The sequence below is a fragment of the Pleurodeles waltl genome, chromosome 5 (assembly GCF_031143425.1).
Source record: "Pleurodeles waltl isolate 20211129_DDA chromosome 5, aPleWal1.hap1.20221129, whole genome shotgun sequence".
Lineage (NCBI taxonomy): Eukaryota > Metazoa > Chordata > Amphibia > Caudata > Salamandridae > Pleurodeles > Pleurodeles waltl.
In genome coordinates this window covers 1,253,398,262-1,253,421,207 of record NC_090444.1, presented here as the reverse complement: position 1 = coordinate 1,253,421,207, position 22,946 = coordinate 1,253,398,262, and the positions used below count along the sequence as shown (strand labels likewise).

Genomic DNA, 22,946 nt, shown 5'->3' with positions numbered 1-22,946 from the left:
CCCTAAGGGCTGCAGCATGTGTTGTGCCACCCTAAGAGACCCCTCACCTAACACATGAACACTGCCATTGCACATTGTATGTGTTGGTGGGGAGAAAAAGGCAAAGTCGGCATGGCATCCCCCTCAGGGTGCCATGCACACAAAACACTGCTTGCGGCATAGGTAAGTCACTGCTCTAGCAGACCTTAAAGCCCTAAGGCAGGGGGCACTATACCACAGGTGAGGGCATAACTGCATGAGCAATATGCCCCTACAGTGTCTAAGTCCATTCTTAGACATTGTAAGTACAGTGTGGGCATATTAAGTATATGGTCTGGGAGTTTGTCAAAAACGAACTCCACCGTTCCATAATGACTACACTGAATACTGGGAAATTTAGTATCAAACTTCTCAGAATAATAAACCCACACTGATGACAGTGTTGGATTTATAAAACAAATGCACACAGAGGGCATCTTAGAGATGCCCCCTGTATTTTGCCCAATCCTCTAGTATAGGACTAACTGGTCTGTGCCAGCCTGCCTCTAACAGATGAGTTTCTGACCCCTTGGTGTAAGAGCCTTTGTGATCTCGGAGGCCAGAAACAAAGCCTGCACTGGGTGGAGGTGCTTCACGCCTCCCCCCTGCAGGAACTGTAACACCTAGCAGTGAGCCTCAAAGGCTCAGGCTTCGTGTTACAATGCCCCAGGACACTCCAGCTAGTGGAGATGCCCAGCCCCCGGACAAAGCCCCACTTTTAGCAGCAAGTCCAGCAGGATAATATGGAAGAGCAAGGAGGAGTCACCACATCAGCCAGGACCACCCCTAAGGTGTCCAGAGCTGAAGTGACCTCCTCCTTGCAGAATCCCCCATCTTAGTTTGGAGGACAGGGACCAATAGGGTTAGGAATGTGCCACCCTCCCCAAAGTGAGTGGGCACAGAAAGGGTGAGCCACCCTCTCAGACAGTAGCCATTGGCTACTGCCCTCTGACCCCTAAAAACACCCCTAAATCTAGTATTTAAGGGCTCCCTGATTCCCGACGACCTCAAGAAAGGACTGCTGAGCTGAAAACCGAGCAGAGAAGAGGAGACACCAACTGAGACTGCCCCAGCCCGACCGGCAAGTCTCCTGCTTAAAAAAAACTGCAAGAAAAGAAGCAACACATTCTGCAGGACCAACGACCCCTAAAAAGCCTCCAGGTGACTGCCTGCATCACAGAGGACCAAGAAACACCTGTGGACCTGTCCAAAAAGAAGACAAAGAAACCATCTTTAAAGGGGCTCTCACCTCATTCCAGAAGCGTGAGACCCCGGGCCCAAGAGAATCTGACTAGCGGTGCAGCAAAGACCAGCAGGTGGCCCTCACCCTTGCCCAGTAGTGGCTTGCCCGAGAGGCCCCTGTAAGGAAATGCCTCCTTGGCATGGTTACCCCCTAACATTTTGCCTTTGCTGATGCTAAGTTTTGATTTGAAAGTGTGCTGAGGCCTGCTAACCAGGCCCCAGCACCAGTGTTCTTTCCCTGACCTGTACTTTTGTTTCCACAATTGGCACACCCTGGCATCCAGGTACGTCCCTTGTAACTGGTACCCCTGGTACCAAGGGCCCTGATGCCAGGGAAGGTCTCTAAGGGATGCAGCATGTCTTATGCCATCCTGGGGACCCCTCACTCAGCACAGACACACTGCTTGCCAGCTTGTGTGTGCTAGTGAGGACAAAACGAGTAAGTCGACATGGCACTCCCCTCAGGGTGCCATGCCAACCTCACACTGCCTATGCAGTATAGATAAGTCACCCCTCTAGCAGGCCTTACAGCCCTAAGGCAGGGTGCACTATACCATAGGTGAGGGCACAAGTGAATGAGCACTGTGCCCCTACAGTGTCTAAGCAAAACCTTAGACATTGTAAGTGCAGGGTAGCCATAAGAGTATATGGTCTGGGAGTCTGTCAAGCACGAACTCCACAGCACCATAATGGCTACACTGGAAACTGTGAAGTTTAGTATTAAACTTCTCAGCACAATAAATGCATGGTGATGCCAGTGTACATTTTATTGTAACATACACCCCAGAGGGCACCTTAGAGGTGCCCCCTGAAACCTTAACAGACTATCCGTGTAGGCTGACTAGTTCTAGCAGCCTGCCACACACCAGACATGTTGCTGGCCACATGGGGAGAGTGCCTTTATCACTCTGTGGCTAGTAACAAAGCCTGTACTGGGTGGAGGTGCTACACACCTCCCCCTGCAGGAACTGTAACACCTGGCGGTGAGCCTCAAAGGCTCACCCCCTTTGTTACAGCACCACAGAGCACTCCAGCTAGTGGAGTTGCCCGCCCCCTCCAGCCACGGCCCCACTTTTGGCAGCAAGGCCGGAGGAGATAATGAGAAAAACAAGAAGGAGTCACTGGCCAGTCAGGGCAGGCCCCTAAGGTGTCCTGAGCTGAGGTGACTCTAACTTTTAGAAATCCTCCATCTTGCAGATGGAGGATTCCCCCAATAGGATTAGGGATGTGCCCCCCCCTCCCCTCAGGGAGGAGGCACAAAGAGGGTGTACCCACCCTCAGGGCTAGTAGCCATTGGCTACTAACCCCCCAGACCTAAACACGCCATTATAAATTTAGTATTTAAGGGCTCCCCAGAACCTAGGAACTCAGATTCCTGCAACCTAAGAAGAAGAGGACTGCTGAACTGAAAAACCCTGCAGAGAAGACTGAGACACCAACTGCTTTGGCCCCAGCTCTACCGGCCTGTCTCCCCACTTCTAAAGACCCTGCTCCAGTGACGCTTTCCACAGGGACCAGCGACCTCTGAAGCCTCAGAGGACTGCCCTGCAGGACCAAGAACTCCAGAGGACAGCGGCTCTGTTCACCAAAGACTGCAACTTTGCAACAAAGAAGCAACTTTGAAACAACACGCGTTTCCCGCCAGAAGCGTGAGACTTGGCACTCTGCACCCGACACCCCCGGCTCGACTTGTGGAGAACAATCACTCCAGGGAGGACTCCCCCGGCGACTACGAGACCGTGAGTAGCCAGAGTTGACCCCCCTGAGCCCCCACAGCGACGCCTGCAGAGGGAATCCCGAGGCTCCCCCTGACCGCGACTGCCTGCTTCAAAGACCTGACGCCTGGTAAAGACTCTGCACCCGCAGCCCCCAGGAATGAAGGATCTGACCTCCAGTGCAGGAGCGACCCCCAGGTGGCCCTCTCCCTTGCCCAGGTGGTGGCTACCCGAGGAGGCCCCCCCCCCACCCCCCCCTTGCCTGCTTGCATTGCTGAAGAGACCCCTTGGTCTCCCTTTGAAACCTATTGCAAACCCGACGCCTGTTTACACACTGTACCCATGCGCCCCGTGCTGCTGAGGGTGTACTTTCTGTGTGGATTTGTGTGTCTTCTCTCCAACCCCCCCGCACCACCCCCCCCCCAACGGTGGGCTACCTTGGACCCAAACTTGAACCCCGTAGGTGGTTTACTTACCTGCAAAAACGAACTCTTACTCCCCCAGGAACTGTTAAAAATGGCACTAAGTGTCTAGTTTTAAAATAGCTATATGTGATTTATGTGAAAACTGTATATGCTATTTTGCTAATTCAAAGTTCCTAAAGTACCTACCTGCAATACCTTTCATTTTAAGTATTACATGTAAATCTTGAACCTGTGGTTCTTAAAATAAACTAAGAAAATATATTTTTCTATACAAAAACCTATTGGCCTGGAATTGTCTTTGAGTGTATGTTCCTCATTTATTGCTTGTGTATGTACAACAAATGCTTAACACTACTCCTTTGATAAGCCTACTGCTCGACCACACTACCACAAAATAGAGCATTAGAATTATCTCTTTTTGCCACTATCTTACCTCTAAGGGGAACCCTTGGACTCTGTGCATGCTATTCCTTACTTTGAAATAGTACATACAGAGCCAACTTCCTACAGCCCCCCTGTGCCCTGCCTGCAGGCACCTAAGTGACCCCTGGGTCCCTCCGTGGAGTTCTATAGAGAACCCAACGCCCTGTTTGCACACTGCACCCAGCCATGCCTGTGCCGCTGAGGGTGTGGTTTTTGTGCCTTCTTGGGGCCCCTCCAGTACTCCTCCAAACCCCCCCGGTCTGCCCTCCGACAACGCGGGTACTTACCTGCAAGCAGACCAGAACCGGAGTACCCCCTGTCTCTATAGGGGCACATGTTATTTTGGCTCCTTTTTGACCTCTGCACCTGTCCAGCCCTTTGTTGCTAGTGCTGGATGTTTGGGGATATCTTGAACCCTCAACGGTGGGCTACATATGCCCCGGAGATTGAACCCGAAAGTTTGTTACTTACATAACAAAATGTGCTTTACTTACCTCACCCAGGAACTGTTGAAAATTACACTGTGCCCACTTATAAAATAGCTTTTTGTCATTTTAAAGAAAACTGTGTACTTTGTTGATTCCATTGAAAACTCTAAGTATTACTGTGTAAAGTACCTTTCATTTAATGTACTTACCTGCTAAATGAATCTTGTGGTTCTAGAAATAAATTAACAAAATAATATTTTTCTGTATAAAATACTGTTGGTCTGGAGTTAAGTCATTGAGAGTGTGTTTTCACTTATTGCTTGTGTGTATAGAACACATGCTTAACACAATCCTCTGATAAGCCTAACTGCTGGACCACACTACCACAAATAAAGCATTAGTATGATCTATTATTGCCCCTGTCAAGCCTTTTGGGGAACCTCTGGACTCTTTGCACACTACACCTCATTTTGATACAAGAACCATACATACAAATACACATAGAGGATAGTCATGAGAACCGTCTCAGATTTTCTACCATAGGTCATATCCCAACCTCATATAAACCAGACAGTCCTTATACCGTGTTTCTTCTTAGAACCTTAGACTCAGGCAAAGAGAGCAGACAAACCCACATTTTCTACCAATGGTAGTATCTCAATTTCATGTAAACCAGGAGATCCACACAACTAGTTTCTTTCATGAACCAAAGTCTCAGGCAAAGAGAGCACTGCATTCATTAGACCCCAGACAAGTGTTAATGTACTATATTGAGAAAACAAAATTAATCATTATGGCAAAGCAACTCGTCATATGTTTCACAGACAATACCAAGGGGAAACTAGTCACTAAAAACATAATTGCAAGATGGATTACTCATACACTACATTTGTGTCCCAGGGCAGTTGGTATACAACTAGATGCTAAACCAAGATTTCACTTAACGCTTAATATAGGAATTATAATAACCTTCCTAGCATATTTTCAGTTAAATGGCATAGGCATGGCAGCTGCTTCATCAATGCACACATTTACAAAGCACTACTGCATGGATTTAGATGAACAGATAGGCTCAAGTAAGGCAGAGAGCACTGAGCCATTTGTTTAAAAGCTCAGTCATCTCCAGTCCAGTCTCCACATTGATGAAAACTGCTGCAAAATTGATGCAAAGCATGTGAATCCAGAATAGATTCATGCTACAAAACAAAATAGTTACTTATCTGTAGAAGTAGTTCTGCTGTTTGAAGATTTTTCTGCATTCACATGTGAACCACCTGCCTCCCCGAGTCATGAGGGAGCAGAAGTGGACAGACAACACAAAAAACATACAATAAAGAGGATGAGCCTTAACTGCCGAATTATCAAATGAACTGTGCCCCAAATGATGGAGACAGTCATCTCCCAACAACAACAAAAAAGGAAAGAGAAGAAGAACTAATAGACAAGAGGAAAGTTCCCGGGCCCAACCGTTATATGGTGGATTAATGCACATCATGTGAATCCAGAAAATTCTTCAAGCTGCAAAACTACTCCTATATGTAAATAGCCATTTTGTGAACATGCAGGGAAAGGCTGCCTAAGTCCCCTAACAAGCATGTCCTAAACTTCAAAGTGCATTTGTTTTTGACCGAGGATAATAATTGAGAACATGCCATATATCTAATAGAAATTTCTAGTTGCGGATTCCTTACCTTAGAATTTTCCCCAGGCGTCAGATTGGATCTGGAGATTTTTTTCTTTGAGCAATACCCTTGCGCGTCGTATTTGCCATGATGAAGTAGGGAGTAGTGCATAAACGCCGCCTCGGTGCAGTGACGTCAGTTCTTTTCTTTCCGCGCCACGCACTGATATGGAGAAAGCTACCCTCGTCTCTTTTTGACCAAGTTCAACAGTTTTGGTGAGTTTTTTTGGTGCGTTGTGATGTCCCCAAAGACCGGTTTCAAGCTGTGCAAGGACTGTCACCATGTGATGTCGGTTACGGATCCACATCAGTTGTGATTCTGGTGCTTGGAGTGCGACCAAGACCCGAAGTCGTGTATTTGAGTACAGGGCCATACACCCGAAGGCCTTGAAGGAGCGGTCCCTCAAGCCCAGTGCTCGACTCCGCGTAGGTCCCAGTCTCGCTCGAGAGGAAGGTCTCGAGACCTTTCACGGAGCCACTACCATTCTCCTTCCTCCAAGTCTTTGGGCACAGGGAAGAAGTCGAAGCGGTCCCTTCGACTTCACCCCGTCGCTTGACTGATGCAACGCAGGAGGAGCATTGACACTCCAGGCCTCTGTCTTTGGAGCCTGCTTCTGGGTCTGCTCCGCGGTTCCCTGAATTTCCGAGACCCAGAGTGACCCCTGCTCAATTAAAGGAGTTCTATGAGGCCATGCGCCTCATTTTTGTGCAGGTCGACCCCGCTGCGGTGCCTTTGGGCCCAAGGTTTTCAGTCGGATCTGCTCATGGATCTGCACACATGGCGATCGTACCACTGACACCTTCCCCTGAGCTGATATTTGACATCAACCCGATCCTCATCTCCAACGACCCGGGGTCGGAACGACGTCGGCCGACGCTGCCTCTGTCTTCGAAGGAGCCTACTCACCCCAGGTCGGATTTGGACCCTTTTTCTTATGGGTAAAAATTTGGGGAAGGATTGGAGGGGTTCCTGGACCCGTATGGAAACAAGGATGACCCTACTTTGGACTGGGCACAAGAATTGGTTGAGGCCAGTGGCCTGGACACTACCGTGGCTACGGCGGAGGGAGTGATTTATGCTGTGATGATCAGTAGGGCAGCTGAGGGTCTTGGCCTTGAGCTTTCTACTATACAGGTCAGGTCAAATCTGACTGAGGTTCTTCAGCCAGAAGCTTCCACATCTGAGCCCCTGCACACACTGGGGATCACTATCAACGTGCCGAAGACACACCTGACTCCCTCTCAGACGCTCCCTTTCATCAGAGCAGTTCTGGTCACAGTGCAGTTTTGTCGCTTATCCTCCCAAAAAGCGAGTCCAAGATATTCAGGCTATGATTGCGGTCTTTCAGCCTCTGTCTTGGGTTTCGGTGAGACTGACTCTGAGGTTGCTGGGCCTCATGACCTCCTGCATCCTGCTAGTAACACATGCCAGATGACATGTGGGACTTGAAGTTCGAGTGGGGGTAGCATCATGGGAATGTCTCCAAACTGGTACAGATCTTGGAGGGCACTGCGAAAGACCTGCGGTGGTGGCTTTTGAAACCACATTGGGTCCATAGTAGATCCCTCTCCCTTCCCCAAACAGATCTATCTATAGTGATAGATGTGTCACTTCTAGGTTGGGGTGGCCACTTGGGAGAGGCGGAGATCACAAGCCTCTGGTGGATTCTGGGCTCCCTATCAATCTTCTGGTGCTCTGGGCGATCAGGCTTGCTTTGGAAGCTTTTCTTCCCTCTCTGAAGGGAAAGTAATGCAAGTGTTCACAGACAACACTACCGCCATATGGTACTGCAAAAAACAAGGCAGAGTTGGGTCCTGGACCCTTTGTCAGGAGGCACTACGCCTCTGGACATGGCTGGAACAACAGGGCATTACCCTGGTGGTTCAACATCTGGTGGGCTTTATGAACGCCAGAGCGGATGAACTTAGCCATTGATGCACAGCCAATCACGAATGGCGTCTCCATCCAGAAGTGGCGCAAGGTCTCTTTCACAAGTGGAGAGAGCCTTGGTTAGATCTGCTCACCTCCGTGGAAAACACGCAGTGTCAGCTGTTTTGCGCATTGGAGTTTCCAAAAAGCACTTGCTCTGAGATGTTTTCAGTCTCAAGTGGAACTCCGGCCTCCTTTACGCCTAAACCATTTTTGCCCAGAGTTCTCGAAGATCTGGAAACGACCCGGCGCAAGTTATTTTGTCTCTCTAGACTGGACACAGAGAGTATGGTATCCAGAGCTATTGAGCATGGCCACCGATCCTCCACTCAGACTGCCTCTTCGGGCGGATACTCTGTCACAGCAACAGGGGACGGTTCTTCACCTGAATCTGTCCAGTCTCCGTCTTCATGCGTGGAGATTGAGCAGCAGCAGTTGCCGTCTTTTGATCTTCCACCCGAAGACTGTGATGTTATCTTGGCAGTCAGACATCCCTCCACCAAAACAGGATGTTATGTTATGCAATTTGTAAAGCGCATGGCTGCCCTGAGGCTTCCCAGCGCTAGTGGACCAGATCAGAAGATCAAGGTTAACCTAAAGGAGTCAATTCTAAAACAGCCAAGTTTTAAGTTCCTTACGGAAACTGAGTTCCTGGTTTATAAGCCGAAGCCTAAGAAGAAGAGAATTCCAGTTTGGCCCCCCATATAGGACAACATGGCCCCACCCCATCTAACTTTTTTAAATCTAGGTAGGGAGGCCAAAGCTAAAGAGGTCGATCTGAGCATCCTATTCAGCCTATAGAAAGATGCGAGGGCTCTTAAGATCGGTGGCCCACAGTTGTGTAAGGACCTGTGAATACAGCATAAAGCTTTAAATTTGATCCTTTGTTCGACTGGCAACCAATGCAGGGAGACTAATGCTGGTTTTTCCGATACATATCTAGGAATATCTAACAGAAGGCGTGCAGCTGCATTTTGTACACGCTGCAGCTTCTTGATCACATAAAGTGAAGAGCCAAGAAATATACCATTACAATAGTCAAGTCTCGAAAGAATGGTGGCTTGGATGATGAGTCGTTTTGCCAAAACGGGAAGGATTGTAAATACCTTCCTCAAAAGTCTCATCATGCCAAATCAAGAAGCCGATATATGCTTGGCATGCTGATCCAAAGTTAGCCAGGGATCCAGCAATATCCCTAAGCTCTTAATGCATTTCTTCGTGGGTGGGAAGTCAGCTAAAGCACTAGGGCACTTGAGTGACTTATTCGGGCCTGGGTCATATCCCAGGATCATCAGTTCAGTCTTGTCCCCATTAAGTTGAAGTCTGCTGTCCTTCATCCAACCTGTAACAGCCTGTAGACAAAAAGTCAATGAGGAGCCCTCCGAATTGGTGTTATCTGCAAAGGACACCACCAATTGGGTGGCGTCCACATAAGACACCATAGATAGGCCAAAAGATTCAATTAAGTACGCCAGGGGAGCCATATAGATATATTGAAAAGCATGGGGCTAAGCGACGAACCCTGGGGAACACCGCAGCTGGAATAGAGCTTATCTGAATAATAAGATCAATCAAGGACCTGGAAAGTTCTACCCTCCATAAAGGAGGTCAGACATGCATGAGCTTGCCCCTCTATTCCAGTGTTCCACATCCTTATCCTCAGCCCTTGATGGTCAACGATGTCAAAAGCTGCACTCAAATCCAAAAGTATGACTGCAGTTGTCTGGCCAAAATCCATGGCTTTCCTTGCCTCTTCCATAATTGCAATCAGTGCAGTTTCTGTACTATGCCGGGGTCTAAAGCCCGTTTGTGTGGGATGGAGACAGTTGTGTGTTTCCAGAAAGGTGGAAAGTTGGATATTAATATGCTTATCTAGAATTTTGGCCGTATTCGGTGATAGGGATATCGGTCTGTAGTTCGTTAAATCTGCCATATCTAGGGAAGCCTTCTTTAATAATGGTTTAACCACAGCATGCTTCCATTGATCCGGAACCAGACCTCTGGATATTGAGGCGTTAAACATATCCGTCTACGCCTGTTGTTGGCATACATTTGTGACATGGTGTACCAACAAATCTGATTCCCTCTCTGTTCTTCTATCTGAGGTTCTTTTGTTCATTCTTTCTTTGGCCCAGCAGGACTCTGCTTTGGGCACCCTTAAAGGGTATTTATTTGCCATTTCGCCCCTCAGTCTTTAAATCTCCTATTGTCAATAGATTCCTTAAAGGTCTAACCCATTTATTTCCTCCCACTCCATTTATCATGCCTCAGTGGGACCTCAATCTTGTCCTTACTTACTTAATGTGTACTCCCTTTGAGCCATTGCACAATTGCCCTTTACGGCTCCTCACTTTCAATACTGTCTTTCTGGTTGCCATCACTTCTGCTCGCAGAGTGAGTGAGCTTCAAGCTCTTTCTTCAAAGCCTCCATTCTTGTCTGTGCACCCTGACAAAGTGGTGTTGTGCACTAAGGCTTCCTTCCTTCCCAAGGTTGTTTCAACTTTTCATGTAAGCCAGTCCATCACCCTGCCTACTTTTTACGCACCCCCACATCCTTCCCATGAGGAGAAACTCCAGCGCCTGGACCGAAAAAGAGCGTAGGCGTTCTATCTAAATCATACTAAAGATTTCTGGGTGGACGATCAACTCTGTTGAGTATGTGGGTGCGAAGAAAGGGAAGGCTGTGCAAAAACGTACCATCTCTCGATGGGTACTTCTTTGCAATATGATGTACTACACTTTGGCCAAGAAGCAAGTGGCTGAGGGTTTGCATGCTTATTCCACCAGAGCAGCTGCTGCTTCCAGCACGTTAGCACGCAAAGTTTCTGTACTAGATAACTGCCAGGCGGCTACGTGGGCATCCCTGCATACGTTTGCTAAACATTACTGCCTGGACAGTCAGGTCAGTTGAGACGGCTTCTTTGATCATTTGGTCCTGCAGGACTTTCTAGTATGATCTTGGTTCGCAGCCCATCTCCAAGGATGGCATTGCTTGGGTATCTATTCTAAGGTAAGGAATCTACAACTAGAAGTCTCTATCATATGTAGAAGTTACTTACCTTTGGTAATGAAATATCTGCTAGAGCCATATTCTAGTTGCAGATTCCTTACCGACCCACCCATGCTCCCCGCTTGCGCACTGATTTCTAGGGACAGGGATTCCCCTTCAGGTCCTTCGCTCTGGCGCACCAATCTGAGTGTTCTTTGCAGCTCTGTGCTTTGGCCTGGAAAGTCATTAAAAGAAACTGACGTCACTCTGCTGAGGCAGCTTCTATATACTACTCCCAACGTCATCACAGCGACTACGATGCCCGCAGAGTCCACAGATGCCACCTACCGACATGCAAGGGTATTGCTTAGAGAAAAAATTCTCTGGATCCAGTCTGACACCTCGGGGAAAATTCAAAGGAAAGGAATCTGCAACTAGAATATGTCTCTACAAGATATTTTGTTGCAAAAGGTAAGTCACTTGTACGTCTTGTCCACTGTTATGTGCATTACTCTGACTGTAGTGAACTTACCATATGACAGACTTAACATCTGCTGTGTTCTGACCGAGAATTGACATGGCAAGTAGGACACACGTCACCCATGAGTGTAGCCTTGGTTTCAAAGTTCTCTGTAATGTATTGTCTTTGTAAAGAGCAGCATCACCCGGGAGAGTATCTTCTCTCCAACGTGGGAGCTGTCAGGGCTGATGCATGGACTCACTTTGTTGAAGAGCCAAGTGTTCAGCTTTGTGTAAACTGCAATAATTTTAAAAGCTGTACAGATGTGTAGGGGCAGATCATTCCAGCCTTTCGGAACAAGATAGGATAAGTCACCCACTGTCTCTTCCGGTGCTGCCTATGCATGGAATGTGTGTGAATATGAGTCCGGCTGAGCGAAGGTTTCTGACACCTGAGGTGGTTTTGAGGTGCAGGGTGTGTGCGTGGTGAGATGTTGAGGCTGGCTGTTGCGTCCTGCATGGTCTGGAGCCATCTGCTTAGTTGAGTGAGGGAGTAATTCAGTATCCGGGTGAATGTGGCGTCAATGGTGTTGAGTCCGTTTGTGAAGATGAAGTGATGGTGTGTGTATCTCTACTACCCTGACTATCTGCCTTCTACCTATGCGATATTCCGTTCAAAGCACACTTAGCCTAAACGTTTCCTACCTGTTCATGCTTCTATTCCCTTCAGAATTCTGACTAATCTCATATACTTGCCAAGTGAACCTTTACTAATGTCTCCCATTACTCGGTACCTGTAAAGAAAAAGTGCTTTCCATTCACCTTCAGCGCACTCAGGGGGTCATTCCGACCCTGGCGGTAAAACCCGCCAGGGCCGTGAACGACGGAAAGCACCGCCAACAGGCTGGTGGTGCTTTCCTGCCCATTCTGACCGTGGCGGTAAAGCCGCGGTCAGAAAAGGGGATCCGGCGGTTTCCCGCCGGATTTCCCCTGGCTGGGCTGAACCTCCATGGCGGCGCTGCAAGCAGCGCCGCCATGAAGATTCCGACCCCCTTCCCGCCAGCCTGTTTCTGGCGGTTTTGACCGCCAGGAACAGGATGGCGGGAATGGGTGTCGTGGGGCCCCTGGGGGCCCCTGCACTGCCCATGCCAGTGGCATGGGCAGTGCAGGGGCCCCCTAACAGGGCCCCTGCATGATTTTCACTGTCTGCATTGCAGACAGTGAAAATCGCGACGGGTGTAACTGCACCCGTCGCACCCCTGCAACACCGCCGGCTCCATTCGGAGCCGGCTTCTGTGTTGCAGGGCCTTTCCCGCTGGGCCGGCGGGCGCTCCCTTGGCGGGCGCCCGCCGGCCCAGCAGGAAAGTCAGAATGGCCTCCGCGGTCTTCTGACTGCGGAGCGGCCAATTGGCGGGGTAAGTTTGGCGGGCGGCAACCGCCGCCCTCCAAACTTGGAATGAGGGCCTCAATGTCCTAAATCAACCTCCTTCCACTTTGTGGATGCAGTTGTGGGTATCTGAGGCTGCTTTGCAAGGCTGCCAGTCCTCAATCTGAGTGAACATATCTACTTTTTCGACTAAGGCATAAATGCTGGGTAAAAATGCCTAAGGTCTCTAAACTGCACTTCAAAAACTACTCCAGACTTAACATTTTAGACAATTAGGATACTCTGTGAAAACGTAGCTTATGTTCTGTCTACCTTTATGTGCAGGATGGTTAGTGTAATGCATTTGTTAGTTACAGAACACCTGCCATGTTCTAGCAAGTCCATGATTTCCTCAAGTAGAAGAAAACATTTTCTACGGTGGTTGCCTAGTGAAGTAGTAGCCCATAAAAGTTATGTATCTATGCACAACCGTTGAAAGGTAAATGTTAAGTAAGCTCCACCTAGTCAGTTTCCTAATACTTCACTTTTGTATTGTACAACATAAAGCACGTAGTTCAAAGGGCTGTCTGAGATGGGCACTGGGGACAATAGCAACTTGTCGTCTGCCTCTTTCCTTGCTTCGACCAGACTGCAAAGACGACATGGTTGAGTCTTTCTAGCTGGTGCAGGAATGCAGTTTTCGAAGTGTCAGACCTACAGCCTTGCCACCTCTTTCACAGCATAGGAAGTGGAGGCTGCTGCTTCTGTAGCAGTAAGACTTTCAGTGATGGTCAAATAAAAAGTTAAGGAAAGACATGGGTCTTCCCGTGGTGGTCTGAAGATAAACATTGTACTCATTGTTTAGCATCTGAATCAGGTGAGTAAGCAGTTTCTTATATTGTAGTGAGGACGTACACATCACGCCTATCGGAGAACTTGACGGAGATCAGTTTGTTGGAACACAACACAGTAATCTGGGATTTATGGATCTTCTACCAAATAAACTCATGCTGGAATCCTTTGCGGTGACAACAAATCGTACCGCAAGCCACAGTGCCAGCTTTGTACTGGTCATTGAACAGCTCTTCTTCCGTACAGAAGTTGTCAATATAAAGACTATAATTCTCAAGTCTTTTCTGTGGCTTAGCGTGGGAGGGCAACCTACGGGGTTTAGAGTGGAGTCCTTCCCTGAGCTCACTCTCAAGCTGTATACATAGCCAGTAGAGCTCTCACACAGCATGTACAACTTGATACCATAGCAAGCTCTTATGCATGCAATGTACTGCATGAACAGTAGCCGCTCTTTGTATAGGATCAGGGACTCATCAATGGCTATATTCTTTCCAGGAGTGTAAATCTCTAGAAACCTGAGATGCAAATGTTCCACGAAAGGCAAAAAATTGAACAAATTGTCATGGTCTTGATGGCCCCGGGAAATGCAGCAGAATTGTTACTGAAACACAGCATACGCCGCAGTAGCAAAAACGATCTCTGCTTATGTATGGTGCAAAGATTGATGTTTCCCAAACCATGCGAGTAGACCATTAGGAATGTCTCCCACTCCTCAAGAGAAGTGGGAGTCCATCGGTATGCCCTAGAATGAGGCCCTTGACTGCTACGATGCTCCCTCAGATATTGTTCTGCACGCAGATTTACTTGCTACACAATTTCCTCAAGGAGGTCAACATCAACAAAGAGATGGGCATAGTCGATCAGCAAAACATTTATGCACTATATACCCATCGTCTCCCCATGGGGTGCAGCATGTATGATGCCACCCAGAGGGAGCCCATGCAAAGTGTATCTGCAGGCCTGCCACTGCAGCCTGCGAGAAAGGGTCCGTTGTGGGATCCATTCAGATTCCAGCCAATGAGTCCTTCCTTGGTGGCATTTGACCATGTTTGATCTCACTCCAACTCTGGCCGCACCTTCATGCCTCTGTCACAATCCCCTCCAGTTGTCTCCATCTGTCTGTGCTGGTTCATCCAGTTCTTATGTCTGATTCAGAGTTGAGTTCCGCTCAGTCTAGTCCCCTATTACAGTATGAGATTACAAAAGCACAGCCTGTAGTTTTGGATGACTCTCCTGTTGTCCCCTGCCTCAGTTACAATAGTATTAGCGACTGGAGGTATTATTTTGCTCAGACTCGAATGCCATCCAAGGCCTTAAATCGGTGTGTCATGATAAGGAGTTTGACTAGCTTCTTCACATGCATCATACTGATAGACTTGATCTGGGCAAAACTGGACACAGGAAAGGGGAATGGCCACTCCCCTGGTGCCCAGAGCTCCTCCAGCTCTGGGCGTCTTGAATTCAAGATGAGCAGAGGCCCCTGGGAGCATCCCTCCGGAGCTGCAGCTACCAAGCCTTTGTTTGCTCCTGCTATAAGGAGTCTTCAGGCTTTGTGTAGCCCCAGCCCCCAGCACTTATTCCTGCCAAGCAAAAACTCCTGACTGCTGCCCCACCAACGTGGGACTCCTCTTCAGATGTGCTGAGTGGGCCTTAGTGGAACTTTCTGTGCCTGCGGCTAGTGGGTTGTCAGTGGGGCTGCATCCTCCCGACTGCTGAGGGTCACCCCTGGACTCCCCTCTTTGGGTCGAGTCCCCTGCGCCTTGTGGTCCTCTTCAGCCTTGCAACACTTATTTTTCTTCTGCATTTGCCAAGGCTTGTTGGTGGTCTTCCTGCACCACTGACCCAGTGCAACCCGATAGCAGACGTGGGACTCAATCTGCATCACTTTTTTGCTCTTCTTTTTGTGTATGCCTTCCCCAACATTTCTCCAGTTGTTTCTTTAAGACGTAAGTAGCACATGCCTCCATCCTTTTTCAATTAAGTATAACTTTCTTCTTACCAAGGGTGCTATTGAGGTGGCACCCATGACAGAAAGTGGCACAGGATGTTACCCCAGTACTTCCTATTTCCCAAAAAGATGGGGGTTGAGGGCGATGTTAGAACTAAGACTTCTGAATACCTTCCTAAGGAAGGAAATATTCAAAATGCTGAGGCTGGTATAGGTTCTGTTACCCTTGAATCCCAGAAGTTGGAAGAGTGTCCGTAGTCATGCAGGACTTTCATGTGCCGATCCTACAGTCTCACAGGTGTCTTCTCTGCTTCATGATTGGGATAGAGCATTACTAATTGACCATCCTGCCCTTTGACCGCGCCTTGGTCTACCAGATGTTCTCAAGGGTAATGCTGGTTGTCACAGCCCAGTTGTGCCGATCAGGGATACATGCATTCCTGCACCTCAATCACTGGCTCTTGAAGCCAACATCACCTCAGCTAATCACGGACCAGCTGCGAATAACAATTTCTGTGCTGTTGACTCAGGGTTCTACTTCAACAAATTAAAATCCCATCTTCAGCCCATGTTTGTTTTCTCTCTTACCAGCCAGGGTATTGCTTTGAGCACTGTTAAAGCTTAGTTAGGATCTGTTTCTACATCTGCCTGATCAGCCTTCTTTATTTAGAATCACCCTGTCACATTTATTGAAAGGGCTTATTTACATACATTTTCCATCTATGCCTTTTATTATGCTGCAAGGGTATCTTTATTTGGTCCTCACGTTTTTGATGGGCACATGTTTTAAGCCCATGCACAGTTCTCCTAGGTTATTGATTTTAAAACACTTTTCCTTGTTGCGATTGTGTGGCATCAGTGAGCTACAGGAGCTTTCTCGGCAATTGCCATATGCCACTACCTTTCTAAGTAAATTGGTGGTGTTTAAGAGTAAGACATCCTTTCTTCCTATAGTGATGGCACCCTTCCATGTGGGGCAGTCCATCATGCTCCCTGCATTTGTTTTTTTTCTGCCACATCCTTCCGAGGCGGACACAAGACTGCACCAGCTGTAACTTAAGTTGTCCTTTAGTTTCTAGATTTATAGGACTAAGGAGTGCCAAGTGGACAGCTTACGTTGTGAGAACCCTTTTTAGTACCTGGGTTGGCCACCACTGTTTTAGTTTAGTTCTTCAGTTTGTGCTTTTATTAACGTTTTATTCACATTTTATTCATGTTAGCAATATTGCTTTTAGGGAAGGCTTTTACACGCTTTATCAGTGTACTTTTTTTTTCCAGGAAAGTAAGGAACTTGCTTCTCCTTAATCAGCCTTTGCATTATGTATGTAATCTGTACTCTCTGTCCAAGGCTGTGAGGCACGGTACACGATATGCTAACTTTTGTTTCCAGTCCAGGAGCCAGCTTCTATCTCCAAGACACAAATTTACATCAGAACTGTGGTCCCAATGTGGCTTATGTTATTATATAAACTGTACATTGACACAAGGAGGGAAGAGTAGAGGGCATTGAGGTCATGACCATCCTAGGACGCATACTGCACGAAAGGCAGTTTGCTAGTGCTGATCTTCCAGCTCCCTGAGAGGATTGCCATCTACACAAAGGGTCTACTCCTGATGTTCTATCTAGGTATGGGAATGGAGCGAATCGCTTAGATTGGGCCAGACAGGATTGTAACCACTATGCTCTCAGGCTAAGACATACGGTTAGTTAGGAATATCTAAAATCTCTAGAATATTTAGAACTTCTAGAACTACATACATCATGGTGGGGTTGTTTACCGTCTTTACCCTGATTGTAATGGTGATCACCTTCCTTTGTTTCATATGCCTAATTGTCGCAGTAAATGCTTTTCGTTCCACATCGCGTTTTCAATAAATGTATTGAAAACTTACCTCACACCTTGTGTCTCGCCTTGTTATGCATGAGTAGCTGAGGGGAACGATCTGTTTCCATGGCTTCCCCAGGAAGTTGGAGTGTCATGTTCAGCTTGCCATAATTAACACTTTACCCAGTGGGTTTGGATTTGTGGGTTGGATACTGTGAGCTAGGCAGAAATTTGTCTGACAGTTACCAATGGTGAGGGTTGCACTCAAGTCTCCCACACTCTGCAGTGATACTGTCATAAACACACAGTCCTGTTAACAAAGTAGGAACTGCAGAACACTTACTTATTTTAAGGATTCACGGGGCAAATGAAGGGAAGGCTGTGCAAAATGTATCTTATCACAATGGATTGTACTTAGTATCAAGTTATGCTGGACCTTTGCCAAGCAGGAGATTACTGGTGGCCTATGGGCTCAATCAACCTGATAGAAGACTGCTACTATAACTGGATGGAATTAACATTCTAGGGTAAGGGTTATTCCCACTTCCCAGCTGAAGTGGTCATATAGAGGATGTAGTCACCCTAAAGGTAGGCAACCCATTGGCTGCCACCTGTCACTTTCCTTATCATTAACTCCTAAATTGAGTATTTAGGTGGCACTCCTAACCCCAAGAACTCAAACTTGACGGTTCAAGAGAAAAAGGATGAAAAAGAGTCACTGCCTGACGAAAACAGCAGAATAGCTGAATGCAGCTGACACTTTGTGTAGGGGGATTAATACCTCCATTATAATACTCCATCGCTCCTGGATGCGCATCTCTGACTTGACGCTTGAAATCCAGCAGCATCTCATCAAGTTGTCCTTCAATGAGGAAAACCTATTTGGGCCACATGTTGATGAGATGCTAGAGAAAATGAAGAAGGATGCAGGCACGGCTAAAGCCATTGGGCCCTTCAGACACCATCAGCCAGAGGCTGCTTTCGGAGGCAGCAGGGTGGAGGCAGTCCCAGACCACCTCCCCCAACCGATTGCAGTCCTATTGACAGCAGTCCTACCACCAGCAAGGTTGAAGAGGTTATGGATGTGTAAATAGTGATGTGCCCTTCTTCCTCAACACCCCCCTACTAAACAGCAAGACTCCCACCAGGGGGACATTTCAGGGATTGCTTCCCTATTGGAAATAGATCACCTCTGATCGGTGGGTTTTCGCCATCGTAAAGCGTGGGTATTGCCTCAGGCTCACATCAACCCCACCAAGCATGCCATACCCACAGATCTACCCTCAGCCTGGAACATCAGCACACTCCTCGAGGAGGTTCAGGTGCTTATTCTTAAGGGTGCTATGGAGGCAGTTCTGTGTCAGCACCACAGAAATGTGGTGTATTGTCTACTTTCTCATCCCCAAAAAGGATAGGCCCCTACGATCCTTACTGGACCTCGGGCCCCCTCAACAGATACGTTCTGTCAGAACACTTCCATATGACTCTCCCACTGAAGCAGCAAGGCGACTTGGACTGCTCTCGATCTGAAGTATGCCTACTTTCACATTCCCAAACATCCAGCTCGTTGCTATTACCTACGCTTCATGGTAAGTGGCCAGCGTTATCAGTTCAGAGTATTTCCATTTGGAGGTTCCACCAGCCCGAAGCTACTCAGAAGTGTGGCATATCCATGTGTTCCCCTATCTTGATAACAGTGATAAGTTGCTCAGACCACCATCTCCCTCCTACACAGGTTGGGATTTACCATAAACACCACCTAACACTTTCTCCAGCCCCTTCATATTAGCCCTTCTTAAGGGCTTCCTTCAGCTCAATCACTGACCAGACCTACCCCAGCCAAACCAAGGAACAAGCTTTCCAACAGTTACAGTCTCACTTCTTAAGCCATATTGTCACTTGTCAACACTAGTGCAGAGTATTTGGCATTGGATGATTCACCATTAGATATACCTGCTTATGGAGTACTTGACGACTTTGCAAACCTGCTCTGCTGAATACAGCTACAAGTCCACAAGTGGGAACTCCAACTGCAAGCCCTACTCCCATACTTTTGTTGTTGATGGGTCCCTGAGATCAATCTCTTTGCCACCCCGTACTACTCATTATGCAAAAACATCACCTCCAGTTTTCATATGACCAGTCCATGTGCAATGCTCTATGGATGAAGTGGTCTGGGATTTTTACCTATGCTTTTGTTTTTCTCCCACTCCTTCGGTACATGGTCTGGAAGCTTCAGCAAACCTCCCTAACTCTCATGCTGTTGGCTACCACATAGGCCAGACAACCATGGTTCTCGACCCTTCTAGAGATGTCTGTAGTACCCCACAAAAAACCCTCCAACAGGCTGGACCTTCTCATGCATGAGCAAGGCAAGATTAAACAAGGACCCCATTCAGCTCAATCTACCCATTTGGCTTTTGAGGTCCTAGAGCTCGTTTATCTGAATCTCTCCCAAAATGTATGGGTATTCTCAAAGAAGCACAGAGACCTATTATATTTGTATCTGTTATGCTGCCAAGGTAAAACAGATTTGTCCATAACTGTTTTTCCAAGCACTTGGACCCAGTTCAGTATAGGGTCCGTTATCTCCTTTACTTACATAAGTCAAATTTAGATTAGACTGTTGTATGCCTTCACTTGGCTGTCATTTCAGCTCATAGGAGAAACAAGGTAAGCTCATCTGTGTTTAGAATCTCTGTCATCAAGTCTTTCATGGAGGGCCTTCAACGGTCAGCCCGCTTAGAGCTCCTCTTGCCCTGGTCTGGATTCTCAATGTAGTCCCTACTACATAAGTATGGGCCCTCCTTTGTAACCTCAACGCTCATGCTCTTTTCTTTTCTTGGAAGGTAGTCATCCCTGTTTTCATCACATCTTTAAGATTTATTAGCGAGCTACTGGCCCTCAGTCTTGACAAGGCTTTCTTTCAGGCCTGTAATGACAGTCAACTCCTTAGAAGGAACCCATTATTCCTTCCCAAAGCCACAACCCTCCTCCACCTCAACCAAACTATTGAGCTCCCTGTGTTTTTCTCTAAACCAGACTTAAGTAGCAGAAAAGGCACCTAAAACCCTTGAAACGCTTCCTTGGGTACATCAATGATGATGAAACCAAAACCTTCTGCAAAACTCAACAGCTCTTTGTTGCTTTTGCCAAACCTTAAAAAGTCTGTCGTGTTTCCGAAGATGGCTTAGCTAGGCAGATTGGCAAGTGTGTCCAAATCTTCTACCCTCAAAGCCCGTGAAAGCCTGCTAGGTCAGACCACGTTTTTCCCATAAGGAGGAGAAAATGTTAGTTACCTGTAAGCATATGTTCGTAGCGTGTAGTGCTGTAGATTTACATATGCCCACCTGCCTCCCTGGGAATCAGTGGTTGCCACACAATTGTAGTTTCTTTGTACATTTTCACACATGTCATCTAAATGTCTTACACACTGTTCCTTCACTACGTGCACCCACTGACTGAAAAACAATCTACCAGTGGAGCCGTGACCATGCTCATTGCCAGCTAAGGGTTGAGTCACCATACCTTGTGGCTCAAAAGACTTTTTAGAACAAAGGCAATTTGCAAACATCCAAGCCCAAAGTTAGATGGCAGAAGAAGGCAGAGCATGCACATTTACAGCACTGCACAGCACGAACAGATTCTTAAAAGGCAAGTAACGTTTTCCTTCAGGTAATGATCTATCTAATTGCTGGTTCCTCACCAATCTCCAGCTTCTCCATTAGAGCAATCTGGTTAGATAGAGTATTGCTCTGAAAGAGCATTGCCAAAGGTAAGTAATATTTTCCTCATGTGCGTATGTCACATAGCAGTCCTGTATCTGTTTTAGTGTAGCCTGTAGTCGTGATAAGCATGCATTCTGCCACTAAATAATACCATTATATTTTCAGAAAAGGATTTAATGACAAAATATGTTTCCCCATATGTACATGTAGGATTTATGGACATTAATACACAAAACAAATTAAGATTTCTTATCCAACTTTTTCTTCTTTTTTTTATTTTATTTTTTTACAGGTGGTGTCATAACATCTGTTCATGATCTGCAGGCCATGACTGTAGACCTAACGGTAGCTAAAGAGAAACTGAAGTCCGACGTCAAACACATGCTAGTACATAAACAGCGTGCTCTTTCAGATCTTTTCAAAATGCTTACACAAACTGGTAAGATGAGTTCAAACTTTCAAGTTCAGTTCTTACTCAGTGCATAAATTCATAGTATTTTGATGTCCAGTTTTCTGTAATTTACAATGTAGTCTGCTAGGTAAGGGTTCTTGGCACCAGTCACATGGGCTTCTTTATATACGTTTAGGCTGTCAACTCATTAAATATTAGATAAACTCCAGGTGAATGACTATTTAAATAATTTAGACCATTTGTATACTTGAATCCCAACTGTTATTGTGCACCTTAATGGTTTTGTTACTCTCGTGCTGATGCTACGTAAGTGCTGAACTCATTACATAAAACAACTTCTCCAATAAAGTATCAGATACATAGGCATAGCAAATTTTCCTCAGTTTTAACTTTGACACTCAGTATTTCTATTACCATAACTGAGATGTTAACGTACAACTATTAGAAAGTGTATGGATTCAGTCAGGGTTTGCTCCAGCAATGCACACAAGCCATTAGTCATTTTCTGTTTCATAGAGCAACGACCACTAAATCCTTAACATTAGTTATACATTGGCCTTCCACAGTTGCTTTTATGACTGGTAGGGATTCTCCACCCTTGATTCCGTCTTACGCTGCTTCGAGTGCGTGCAACACTCCTCATGACTTTCTCCTCCTTCTACTCCCTCCAAGAGTAGGTACAAATATATATCCATTACTTATGGCAAAGATTTAAAAACCTGTTTCTTCTTTTAGGTTTGTCATATCGAAAAGGTCTAACTTGGGCTCGATCAAAAGATGCTCAAGAGATGCTTTACCTTCGTCCTCTAAACCTGCGCAGTGCCTTGTCCATCTGTGACAATAAAGATGCCGAGCAGTCTGAGACCATGTATGTAAATAAGCTCTTTTTCTGCATTTTAATGGCAGTGCTTTCTGATATTTTTTTTAATGTATTTTTTTTTGTCAGCATCTTTGTTGCATACCCTGTAGATCAGTGGTTCCCAACCTGTGGTCTGGGGACCCCTGGGGGTCAGCAAAGCCTCCTCAGCGGGCCCGCGACTGCTTAGAAAATTAAATAATATTAACAGATTACGTCCCCAGCTTTCATTAATGACTGAGTAGGTGGTCCCCAGATTCCAGTGATGATTCAGTGGGGGTCCCCGGGTTCCAGTCATGATGATGTGGGGCTCCACAGAAGTCAAAAGGTTGAGAACCACTGGTGTAGACAGATAAAGGGTTTCCTCAGATGTCTTTACTGCATTTGTTTATACTTTCTGTTGTGATTGAGATGACATATGGATTGCTAATGTTTGTATTTTAAAATATCTTTAATTGTAATCCTTGTTTTAAAACAGACAGTCTAATGCTTGAAACCCCATACTCTGGAGTGAAAATTCAACAGGTCCAAAAGATGTGACCTCAGATTTTTGGGTGTCTGCTCTAAATAGTTACAACTTGATGACTTTTCAGAATAACCTCTAGAGGGAATTATTTTATGCTTTAATCCAAACAATGTACTCAAATA

General features: G+C 46.6%; 1 protein-coding gene across 1 annotated transcript in view; it reads left to right on the top strand.

The window, feature by feature from the left end:
* MDN1 (midasin AAA ATPase 1) overlaps positions 1 to 22,946 on the top strand; it is a 1,740,009-nt gene that overhangs the window by 1,395,482 nt on the left and 321,581 nt on the right. The window contains exons 75-76 of the mRNA XM_069235499.1: positions 21,323 to 21,469; positions 22,178 to 22,310. Coding sequence (XP_069091600.1) covers positions 21,323 to 21,469; positions 22,178 to 22,310 — 280 coding nt within the window. The remainder of the gene's footprint in view (positions 1 to 21,322; positions 21,470 to 22,177; positions 22,311 to 22,946) is intronic.